Genomic DNA, 12814 nt, shown 5'->3' with positions numbered 1-12814 from the left:
GTGCTGTTTTATACATGTGATCTTATGTACAAAACTTGTTGTTGACAAAAAAACGAAATTTAAGCAATTAATATGATTATAAAACAATGTTAAAAATAGATTTTAAAGATTTAAAAGATTTTTTCAAAAATGTATAAAGCAGATGTGACCTGCTTCTGAGGCACAATTACTAACAAATAAATAAAAAAAATGTCACTTTTCTGCAGCAGGAATCAGTTTCACTGACAACATCACAAACAATTATTAAGAAAGTATTAGTCACTTGCAAGATAATATAAATTTCCGACCGAAACTCTTTCAATGATAATATACTGGATTTATATTGCATAAGGAGATTTATTTTTTCAGGACTACAAGAGAGTATTTGAGAATACTCTTCAGGAAATAGATGAAGAAAAACAGCGCCTTCTGGTTGCCGAGCAACGGTGGATGGATAGTTGGAATACGTCTGTGGAGAAAGTAAAAATGCTGTATTAAAAATTAAGTTGAAATATCTCTTCTTACAAGGAAAAAATGCTGTATTAAAAATTAACATTTGGAATACCTCAGCTTAAATGGAAAAAAATGCCGTACTAAAAATGAACATTGGGATTCCACGGCTTAGAAGGATAAAACTCTCTACTAAAAATCAACATCTGGAATACTTCAGCTTAGAAGGATAAAACACTGTACTAAACATTGACATTTGGAATACCTCAGCTTAGAAGGATAAAACACTGTATTAAAAATCAACATTTGGAATACCTCTGTATTAAAAAATTGAAATTTTGAAAATTATGAAACTACATGTAAACATTATAGCATTCATTATTATAACTGAAGGATTATTGTGGACTTATTTTTATTTAATTCTGTGATATGTGTGAAAGAAAATGTGAATGTGTGCTTGACTCCTTTGTTCTAGTTCATTTTTAATTGAGAAAAGAATGAATCTGAATCTTTGATATAATAAGATTTATATTTAGATGTGTATTGCAAATAATTAAGAAACGAAACTGCATTAGAAACAATCTAATTGTTAGATCTATATATATATATATATAAACGTGAATTATTTCGATAGTTTATAATACGCCTCACTGTGTTAAAATTTATTTACTTCAAAGGCTGTTCACTCATTCCGTTTATAAATGTTCAAAAAGTGTAATCATCATTAAAAAACCTTTAATATCATAAAAGGTAGTTCTCAAGCATAAAAAGTCATTTTAGATTGTTATCAATATAATAAAACGTTAAGAAAGGAGGTTTTGAAATTGACTTATAGTCAAAACCCCGTTGGGTCGATTTCCTTGAACTGGATGTTAAGGACCAATTTTGTTTCTACTAAATGTAATCATTCATGCTTGGCTCGAATTTTCCAAGAGTTAAGTTAACTTTTATGAACAAAGACCGAAAAGCACCTTGCAGGAACTCATGTGAACATGATTTTGTAAATCCAGACCTGAAATTGATAAATTTTAAATAACACTTCTAATGACAAAATATAGCATTTTCTGTTGCATTTAAAAGAAGTGATCAACAATGGAGCCCTAATTTGAAATTTTAATGATGTTTATCATTTGTACAAGCATTTTGTTCAGATTTCATTTAGTAATTATTTTGTCTGACCTTGTTAAACTTGAGCAAGTGCCTTTAAAGGCCCACAACTCAATAAAATAAATTTCAACAACTTGATGGACGACCTTATAACATGTGACTGTGTCCCTTTAAACGTTTTAGAAGAATCGTTTGTTGCCTTAATTGTATTTCTATTTTTACTATCTTATACACATGTATGCTTTCAAATAAATTAAACTATTTATAGACTGTGATATAATGTGTAATATGTGCTTCTAATAAATGTTTTGAAGAAAAAAATATGTCTTTTTTTTGCTTTTATAATGGACTTAAAGGTTTGTAAAGTTTGAATGTCAGATGGATAGTCGATTAAGCAGGGGTGGTATTAAATATTCAACTAATTCAAAATCAATACCATGTATAACAAACATCAATTTTGACCAATAAAACTTTAACTACTTAATGATTAATGCATTTATGGAAAATATTAATTACTGATAACAAGATTGTAACTGTGAATTTAATAGCAGAAAGCGCAAAAATATTAAATGATTGGTGAATGCTAAAAGATTTACTGTTATCAACTATAGTCTCACAAGGTAGAAATACCGTGTTTTATGCTCATTTCTTTCAAGTTAATCTTGGTATCCGTCATAAGAACCATTGTTTTCAACATTTATTTATCCTTTTTGGAATATTTAAACAATATTATTAATTGTGGTTTTATTATTTGTGAGTATGAGTGCATCTTTAAGGTAATCTTATGGTCATACATCATTGACTTCATTCACTCCATTGGTCAGTTATTAATAACAAGTTATCCGATTAGCTACATAGTTATTAGATCCAATTAAGGGCAATATTGAATACCAGCCCAGGTCTTGTCTGCAAAGTTACTCTAGGGGCTGTATTCAATATAATTCTCATCCAAGTACATGCCTCAGTGATTTCATCCAGTCCATTGGCCCATTAATTTTACAGTTCAACCAAATCACTTAGATTATACTCTTAGTATTTAGATAAATCTACAGTGGATATTGAGCGGTTTGACCTAGGCTGATGAAACTTTGTGCAAGGTCCCCCTGGACCAGTAGATGCTTTTAGGACAGTTGGTGAAGGTCATGGTCAACAGTCTTATGAACACTGTTTCCACACAATAACATGAGATTGTTTGACCTACGACCATGCAACTTCAGTTGTATGTTGGTCTTGAACAGGACATGACCCTTTTGCTTATAGCTCAGTCAGTGGAGGTCATGGTCAACAGTCTTATTAACACTGTTTCCGCACAATTACATGAGAATGTTTGCCCTAGGACCATGCAACTTCAGTGGTATGTTGGCCTTGACCAGTAGATGACGCTATTGCTTTTAGGTCAGTTGGTCGAAGACAGGGTAAAAAATCTTATGAACACTGTTTCCTCACAATAACATGAAAATGTTTGCCAAAGAACCATGCAACTTCGGTGGTGTGTTGACCTTGACAAGTAGATGACCCTTTTGCTTATACATGTAGTTCAGTAGGTCAATGTAAGATTCAAAAGCCTTATGAACACTGTTTTCTCCCAATAAATCAGAATGTTTGACCTATGACCATGCAACTTCAGTGGTGTGTTGACCTTGACCAGTAGATGCCCCTTTAGCTTACAGGTCAGTAGGTCAAGGTATGGGTCAAAAGTCTTAAAAAATGTTTCCTCACAATAACATGGAATGTTTGACCTATGACCATGCAACTTCAGTGGTGTGTTTACCTTGACCAGTAGATGACCCTTTTGCTTATACATGTAGTTCAATAGATCAATAAAAGATTCAAAATCCTTATGAACACTGTTTTCTCCCAATAAATCAGAATGTTTAACCTATGACCATGCAACTTCAGTGGTGTGTTGACCTTGATCAGTAGATGCCCCTTTAGCTAACAGGTCAGTAGGTCAAGGTATGGGTCAAAAGTCTTAAAAAAATGTTTCCTCACAATAACATGGAATGTTTGACCTATGACCATGCAACTTCAGTGGTGTGTTGACCTTGACAAGTAGATGACCCTTTTGCTTATACATGTAGTTCAGTAGGTCAATGTAAGATTCAAAATCCTTATGAACACTGTTTTCTCCCAATATATCAGAATGTTTGACCTATGACCATGCAACTTCAGTGGTGTGTTGACCTTGACCAGTAGATGACCCTTTTGCTTATACATGTAGTTCAGTAGGTCAATGTAAGATTCAAAATCCTTATGAACACTGTTTTCTCCCAATAAATCAGAATGTTTGACCTTTGACCATGCAACTTCAGTGGTGTGTTGACCTTGGCCAGTAGATGCCCCTTTAGCTTACAGGTCAGTAGGTCAAGGTATGGGTCAAAAGTCTTAAAAAATGTTTCCTCACAATAACATGGAATGTTTGACCTATGGCCATGCAACTTCGGTGGTGTGTTGACCTTGACAAGTAGATGACCCTTTTGCTTATACATGTAGTTCAGTAGGTCAATGTAAGATTCAAAATCCTTCTGAACACTGTTTTCTCCCAATAAATCAGAATGTTTGACCTATGATCATGCAACTTCAGTGGTGTGTTGACCTTGACCAGTAAATGACCCTATTGCTTATACATGTAGTTCAGTAGGTCAATGTAAGATTCAAAATCCTTATGAACACTGTTTTCTCCCAATATATCAGAATATTTGACCTATGACCATGCAACTTCAGTGGTGTGTTGACCTTGACCAGTAGATGCCCTATGGCTTACAGGTCAGTAGGTCAAGGTATGGGTCAAAAGTCTTAAAAATGTTTCCTCACAATAACATGGAATGTTTGACCTATGACCATGCAACTTCAGTATTGTATTGACCTTGACCAGTAGATGACCCTTTAGCTAACAGGTCAGTAGGTCAAGGTATGGGTCAAAAGTCTTAAAAAAATGTTTCCTCACAATAACATGGAATGTTTGACCTATGACCATGCAACTTCAGTGGTGTGTTTACCTTGACCAGTAGATGACCCTTTTGCTTAAACATGTAGTTCAGTAGGTCAATGTAAGATTCAAAATCCTTATGAACACTGTTTTCTCCCAATAAATCAGAATGTTTGACCTATGACCATGCAACCTCAGTGGTGTGTTGACCTTGACCAGTAGATGCCCTATGGCTTACAGGTCAGTAGGTCAAGGTATGGGTCAAAAGTCTTAAAAAAATGTTTCCTCACAATAACATGGAATGTTTGACCTATGACCATGCAACTTCAGTGGTATGTTGGTCTTGACCAATAGATGACCCTATAGCTTACATGTCAGTACATGTAGGTCAAGGTCAGGGTCAAAAGTCTTAAAAAATTGTTTCCTCACAATAACTGTCAAACTAACGCCAGATTTACAGACTAGTAATATCTTCATTAAAAAACAAAATTTTAGTACTAGTATGTGAAATAATAACTGAAGGTTGGAAAACTTCCATACTCAATCAAATCTAAAATGTCGGTCGGTGGAATTACCGAAATCCCGAAATCCTGATAAATACCGAAATCCCTAAAATGTCCATGCACTTAATCAATTTATCAGAGGATTTTCCCTTTAAAATAACTACTAGTATTAGAAATAAAACCATAGCCTCTGAAACCTACAAATGCATAAAACTTACTGAAAATATGAGTATCGTATGAGTAACTTACGGTTAACCTCAATTTTAGTAATATAGTTGTCAGGAGCCGTGTACTTTATCGCAATTTTCAAATCCGAGAAATCAGTTGGTCAAGCTTTTCAAAAAAAATCAGGATTTTAGAGAAAGTTCTATACCACTGCGGAAAATACTTTATATTGCGGGGTTTATGGTCTTTATATGACAAAATTTCTCCCAGTATAAAGACAGTTGTCTTTAAAAACCTTACCGACCTGAATCGATCCCTTTTGTTTACATTTTTGCCGTGCACTTTACCAATAAGTCACGTGGGTTCTTCATCGAAAATCATGCGAGAAAATAGTGTAATGTACAATGCGGGTACTTGATCTGGGCCTATTCTAAAGATCCTACCTTAACCATCCGCAAACCCCAACTTTATTGGTTGAAATAGTCGAATTACAGTCAATGAACTTTATAGCGATCACGTGATACGCTATCGTGCTTATGTTTACTTGAACATTTTACTTGTATATAATTCAAGGGCAGTAATGTCAGGTACGTCCATGTTTCCTGGTTCATTGTTTGGGCTAAAAAACGTCTTCGATTCGGTGAGTATATTCTTTGTTTTCTTTTCTTTAAAACGATAGTTTGTAGAAACTACCTTGTGCACCGAATGAAGAGCAATTGCTAGTTTACGTTGACGCTTGTTTTAGATGAAAAGCATGGCCGTACATGTTCTTACTAGGCTTACCGACTCACACAATGTACATTACTCTTCATAACTACGAATGTATACCGTTCTCTTTCGTGTTTATCCATCCTGGTTAATCAAGGGTATTATTATTGTTTTCCGAGTGCAGATCGCCAGTTTTAGAGATAGATCAGCACATTTAAGAACATGCTTACAGGTTCATTCTGGTTATTTTAAGAACCAGGTTCATCACAAATTTGGTAAATTTATGGCTTACTTTAATAACGATGAAAAGACGTCGATTGTTTTCCTTATCCATGTGTGTGCATTGAAACAAGTGGAAGAAGGGCCCTTCTTTAGAGAAAAGCCGTGATTCACCTATGACAGCGCCTAAGCCGCGATTCACCAAAGATAACGTGGAAGACGTGATTCACCTACGATAACGCTGAAGCCGTGATTCACATATGTTAACGAGGAAGCCGCGATTCATCTATGCTAACGCGGGAGACGTGATTTACCTACGATAACATGAAAGTCATGACTCACCTACGATAGCGCAAAAGCCGTGATTCACATCAGATAACGAGGATGCAGTAACTCAACTCTAATAACGAGGTAGCCGTGATTTACCTAATATAACTAGGAAGCCGTGATTCACCTACTTTGACGAGGAAGCCGTGATTCACCCAAGATAACGCTGAAGACGTGATTCACCTCTGATAGCGTTGAAGCCGTGATTCACCTACGATAACGAGGAAGCCATGATTCACCTGCGATTACGAGGAAGCCGTGCCTCTCCAGGGTTGCCACCGAAGTCTTGCACGGCTAGATCATCACGAAAAGCTTCCGATTCAGGCTCACCGAGCTTGATAACCTTTTGCATGGTAGGATTGTATACAGGAATGGCCGGAGTTTTACACAACTAGTTTAGTGACACTCTTATTCAAGATCAATATAAACACATGTATAACGATCATCAATTTTGACTGATAAAACTTTAACTAATTACTATGAATAATGCATTTATTGATATATTTTTTTACTGATAACACGATTTTAACCGTGTATTTAATAGCAGAAAGCGCAAATATATTAAATTATTGGTGAATGCTAAACGATTTACTGTGGTCTACTGTAGTCTCATAAGGTAGAAATACCGTGATTTATGCTTATTTCTTTCAAATTAAACTCGGTATCCTTCATAAGAACCATTGTTTTCGACATTTATTTATCATTTTTGGAATATTATAAATCGTGGTAAATATTTTTTGGGAGTAACAGTGCATCTTTACCCCTGTTAGATTTGAAAAGAAATAAATTCACAATTTATGCTTGCAATTTCGAATCATAAGGGACTCGGGACTTAGGCTAAGCAAATGTATTGTTTAGTTTCTCGGCCACTATATTTTCGTGTATTTCCTTCATGTTTGTATCAATTTTTTGCCTCAAACGGTCAAAAATAAATGAACGAACATCTTCAAAAGGTGTTTAAGTATTTCAATTGGTGCTTTATGCGGAGCACCGTTACGCGACATAAATGCAGTGATATATCTGCTGCATACTGAATGCGGCGGCGTGGTGCGTCCATATCGCACTGTATACGGCACTGTTTAAGAACTCTTCATATTTCAAGAGTTAATCTATCATTCTCTGCCGATATACAAATTACAGTCATTACTTCATTCATGGCCATAGTTTTCGCACCTTTCATTTTGATAGCTGCAGGCGTTATTGTATAAGTGTGTATATATCATTGTTATTACTACAGTACTCTTATTTATAGAATATTTGATAATACTATAAATAGACTAAATGCAATAAACGGAAGGCTAAACAATAATAATAAATCGCTAAAATAAGGCATTTAACTCATTTTTGAAGAATTGTCATTCCAGAATAGAGCTTTTAAAATATAATATCATAACATGTAGTTTTCTTTTGTACCACTGCATGAATTTATACAAATAACATTTCCACGGAAATGTAATATAAATCTGCCATTTAAACCTTCAAGTTTTGTTTTATGACAACATCCCAGGGTTTCAAATCTTGGATGAATTTGTTGCGAGATCTATCAAATATTGATTACTTTCTTATCTTTGACTCCCTTACCCACACTTTTCTTCCCTTTGCACACCTCTTCTTTTTTCTCTTAAATCCAAAACACACTTTCTTATGTGCTTTCAACCTCTTGACTTCCGCATTTTATCTCCTTTCTCGCTCTTCTTCCACTGTCATTTCACACGTTCGCCTGTATCTCTCCCATACCTCCATCTATTTCTTTACCACAATTTCCTCTCTCTCAGTTCCCTTCCAACTCAAATCTCCCTCCCCTATCTCACTCCTCTTCTTTCTCCCTCCCCATCTTCCCCCTCCCTCTTTCTTCCCCTCTTTATCCCCCATCTTTCTCTCTTCTTTTCTCCCGTCCTCTTTCTCCCCTCTTTTTTTCCTCTCTTTATCCCCCATCTTTCTCTCCTCTCTCTCCTCTCTTTCTTCCCATCTTTATCCCCATCTTTCTCTCCTCTCCCCGCTCTTTCTCTCCTCTCTTTCTTCCCGTCTTTATCCCCATCTTTCTCTCCTCCCCCCTCCTATTTCTTCCCCTCTTTATCCCCATCTTTCTCTCATCCTCTTTCCCTCCCCTCTCTTTCACCACCTCTTTATCCCCTACCTTTCTTCCCTCCGCTTTCTCTCTAATCTTTTCCCCCTCCTCTTTCTCCCCCTTTTCTCTCCATTTTCTTTCTACACCCTCTCCTTCTAATCCCTTTCCCCATATAAATAATTATATATTACAATTCATCTATAATCATATAGATTTAATAGTAAAATCATTTTATTTCATACATATTGTAAAGGTGCACATACACGCATAACCAATGAATTCCGGACGATGTGGTGTAAAAAGACACTTCGAACATGGACAGAATCAAGTATGTCAGATGAAGAATGTTCACAGTCAACAATTGAACGTCTTAAATGTAGCTCGTCACAACTTCAGTAAACACTAGTATTTCAATTAAAGATTAACCGTGTCTCCCTTACTATATAACCGCCAAAATGTAATGGCAATTCTTCTTTTAGCAGGGAGTTTTGAGGTACTTATCAAAATGACCTTTCTTTTATGTGTAATAGTACACATACATGGATTAGGATAAACAATCGACGCATTTTCATTGTTGTTGTTTTTTGTGTGTTATTTGGGATCAACATGGGTTCTAAAAATGTACAGAATGAACCCGTACGCATTTTCTTAAATATGCCGATATATCTCCAAAACTGATGACGTGCGTTCGGAAAACAATAATAATACCCTTCGTTGACCAAAACAAGGTATCGGATGAGACTTACACTAAGAGAAGGGTAAAAAAGTATTGGATAGACAACGAGTGGACGCATCTATGACATATATACCCGAGCGTGCGAGGTATCTATCCGACTTAGACCACGTGAACTAACGCGAGGGGGTTTGGTTCTTGTTCTTCAATCTTAAGACCCATGAACTCCAAATACCATTCAACTTTGCATACCGCAGACAATGCGTATTTTGGTTTGGCTCAATCACTCAATTTTCTATAGTTAGAGAATTAATGTTTACCGTACACATTGCAAGGCAACAATTTTAACCTATTTGCCATCACTGGAATCACTGAAAAACTAAATTGAATATTACTTTCTGCATTTATGTAAATGATATTGAGTTCGACATGAAAAGTATCTGTAATTTTGTCTCTTACATCAAAAAGGTTCATGTTTTGACGTTTTTATCTCAATAACGCTTTCAAAGATTTTCAGATGTTTAAATAAAGCTAACAAAAAAGTGTTTTGGTATGGCTTTACAAAAATCCACTTTTGGGGATAAAGTTTACTTGATATTTATACATCGGAAGATACCCCGCAGTACACATACACCAATGCCCCGACCCCTACCTGGTGAAGGTAAACATTTTGTCGTAAACGGCTTGAGTAATTATGGGTTTAGTTAACTATACTTGTGCCATTATACTTCTCATATTACATTTTAGACGGAATTCACCACGATCAATATAACCAATTTGCAACTGGCCCTGGTTCGTTTTTCATTGTTCTGTATCATATATACCCGCTGTTTATATTATTAAGATTTCATTGAGACGAAACAGATACCTACAACCAAAAAATGCTTTTAAAGTATATTCAATGATTATAATTAAACCATGAAAGACGTTTTAAAAATAGGTGCCTGATAAATTACAGATAATTTTTCTTGGCCTATGAATACAGTTTCATGCTTAACTGTTCATCAAATGTGATCCATTTTGCCTCGAGGAAATCGTGTTTTAGGAGTTGTATATATACTTCTGATATATGAGAAATAGAGCATTGAAATAGCGAATGCCGATTGGTTGGATTAGAGTAAGCGTGGTCTAATCGTAGTTTTGAAGAATAAAGTGCATTGAGTGAGTCGGTAAGCTTAATAAGAACGTGTATTGTTTTCACGAGATATTTTAATACAAACAAGATTTTCATCTAAAACAAGCATCATCGTAGACAAGCAATTGCTCTTCATTCGGTGCACAAGGTCGTTTCAAATATAATCATTTTACCATACTATTATTGAAAACAATGCTTATATTCATCGAATTGAAGATGATTTATACCAGCAACAATAAACCAGGGAACCTGAACGCACCTGACATTACTGCCCTTGAATTTTTAAGCGACTCGCTCAATGATTTCATGTTTTATTCAGCTATTTTACATAACTATTTTTTATAAACAAGCCTAAAATAACTCAATCATAACAACGTTTCTACCGATTTTGGGCAAAATACGGCTTTTCTGACTTTCTTTAATAATTGAGACCTATTTGAAACAAGCATTTTGTTTACATTTCATTCGACAACTTTTTCTTATGTCAGTGTGTGTATACCACGTGATAAATTACGCCATATATATGCTACGTTGGAAGGCAACAGTTTGCTTAAAACAAAGATAACTAATCTTGAACTACACTATTTTAAATGAAACAAAGGACAGTCTATGCCGCTTAAAGAGCCCCGCCTTCATTTTATTACCGGTGTTGGATAAGGTGATTAATTTCATCAAACACTTCGACAAACCTGTTTCTAAACTAATGTTTTGACAGTTGTTGTTGTTGTTGTTGTTGTTGTTGTTGCTGTTGAGTTTATAAAGGTCTGCCCGCGCCCTATAATGGCTGCATTATGGCATGACCCCGTCACATCCCCAAGTGTGACTTAAACAGAATTTTGAATCCAAAGGGGGAGTTTTACCCCCATCGGTTGATGGGATATTCGCCAAAGGAGTAATTTTGTACCCAAAATGCCGCGAAACCTGCGATGAATGACATCTAGAGTGGCCCCACAGCTCTGAATATTGGATATGGTTTCATTTCTCTTGTCTTAACTACAGTTGTAATTTAGATATTGCGTTGTATCTTAAAAAACATTTACGTGTAAGAATGGTATTTTTTTCGAGGATGTGCAAGACTCGCGATCAGTTCATTGACAAGAAAGTGTTGTGAGAACAGGACTTTTCGCCCACTATATGAATTTATATTTCTAATATATATATGAACTGACCACTTTGTTGTCGGTACCCAACTATTGCCACACTATTTAATTATTGAAACTTCTTCAAGACCAGAGAGTGCGTTGACATTACTTGTTTTCCCTACATGTTTTTAAGTGTTCATGTACATATACAGAGAGGGTTACTATGGTTTATCTTTTTTAAACAAACAATTAAAATATTATTAATAATAATAATAATAAGTTGTTGTTTTTTAAATATGTTTTGACAGTGCTCCTTTTAGACCCTTTTGTGAAAATGTTTGTCGAAGTGTTTTATGGAAATAAATTATCAATCAAACTATGGTAAAATACCGAATGCAGGACTCCGAAAACGGCGTAGAGTGCGCTATATTTCATTTAAAATGGTGAAAAAATAGTGAAGTTATATTTGTTAAAAAATGCTAAAAGTCTTCATTCGAAGAACAAATATTGTCTTCCGACTTAGCATCTACGACGCAGTTTATCACGTGGTATACACACACTGAAAACGTGAACGAGTCCCTTAAAATACCCACGACTCGATTAAATCAAATTCAGTTTCAACTTTTAGTTTCAGTACTAAAAGGGGCTAGACACCATGATTTAAAAATCAGCAAAAATAGTATTTGCTCAAAACACGCATAGCATGTCAAAGCGAGCAAGTAGGAGCCCGATAATACATCAATTTACATGGTTAATATAATAAACACAACTATCATGTTGCTTTCTCATCTGTGTTTCCCTGTGTTAATCAGAGACTGCTTGAAAAAGAACAGGTACAAAGGAATACGAACAATGAGACCACAATAAGGCGAAACTATGCGGAGATAGTAAAGCAAACACCAGAAAAGGCGAAAGTTAGTGTAATGTTACCTGATCCAGCTAATAACAAAGAACAAAGAACAACGCCGTTACCACAAAAGGAACTGCCTGTGTATCAAGCAACCCACAAAGAGGTGCAAACTAAAACCCCAGAAACAAGCCTCCAAAACATAGATGTAGAAAGCTCAAAGATTATAGCAGCTAAGAGCACACCACAAACGTCTACGCGCGATAAAACACATAACGAACCTGCGGCAAATATACAAGATATAACGCAACAAACACGTGTTTCAGCAAATAAGCTAGACGACGGTACTCCCCATTCCAAAGATGACCGTTTCGTATCGGCAAGGAAAAGAAACAATGTTGCTTACTATATCGGAAACATTGACAGGGACGTAACGGAATCCGATATATATAGCTACTTTAAAGACAATGACGTTTATGTATCATACATACGTCTGTTTCGCGGAAAACGAGGGTCATCTGCAAAAATCAACATCCCCGACGAGTTGGAACCCATTGTTGATGACGATCATTTTTGGCCGGATGGCATTACTTATAGGAAATGGGTCTCAAAGGAAGAGCAT

General features: G+C 35.6%; 2 protein-coding genes across 2 annotated transcripts in view; one reads left to right on the top strand and one right to left on the bottom strand.

Moving 5' to 3' along the window:
- LOC128224144 (coiled-coil domain-containing protein 180-like) overlaps window positions 1-1851 on the top strand; it is a 58307-nt gene extending 56456 nt beyond the window's left edge. The window contains exon 39 of the mRNA XM_052933852.1: window positions 349-1851. Coding sequence (XP_052789812.1) covers window positions 349-477 — 129 coding nt within the window. The 3' untranslated portion in view covers window positions 478-1851. The remainder of the gene's footprint in view (window positions 1-348) is intronic.
- Window positions 1852-8311: 6460 nt separating this feature from the next.
- On the bottom strand, window positions 8312-9851 carry LOC128223184 (octapeptide-repeat protein T2-like). The gene is made up of 2 exons (XM_052932477.1): window positions 9843-9851; window positions 8312-8617 (listed from the first exon to the last, which is right to left on the bottom strand). The coding sequence occupies exons 1-2, from the start codon at window positions 9849-9851 to the stop codon at window positions 8312-8314; spliced, it is 315 nt and encodes a 104-aa protein (XP_052788437.1).
- Window positions 9852-12814: the final 2963 nt, after the last annotated feature.

This window comes from Mya arenaria, chromosome 17 (genome assembly GCF_026914265.1).
Source record: "Mya arenaria isolate MELC-2E11 chromosome 17, ASM2691426v1".
In the NCBI taxonomy this organism is placed as follows: domain Eukaryota; kingdom Metazoa; phylum Mollusca; class Bivalvia; order Myida; family Myidae; genus Mya; species Mya arenaria.
The sequence above is the reverse complement of the archived record's forward strand: the minus strand, read 5'-3'. Positions and strand labels throughout refer to the sequence as shown.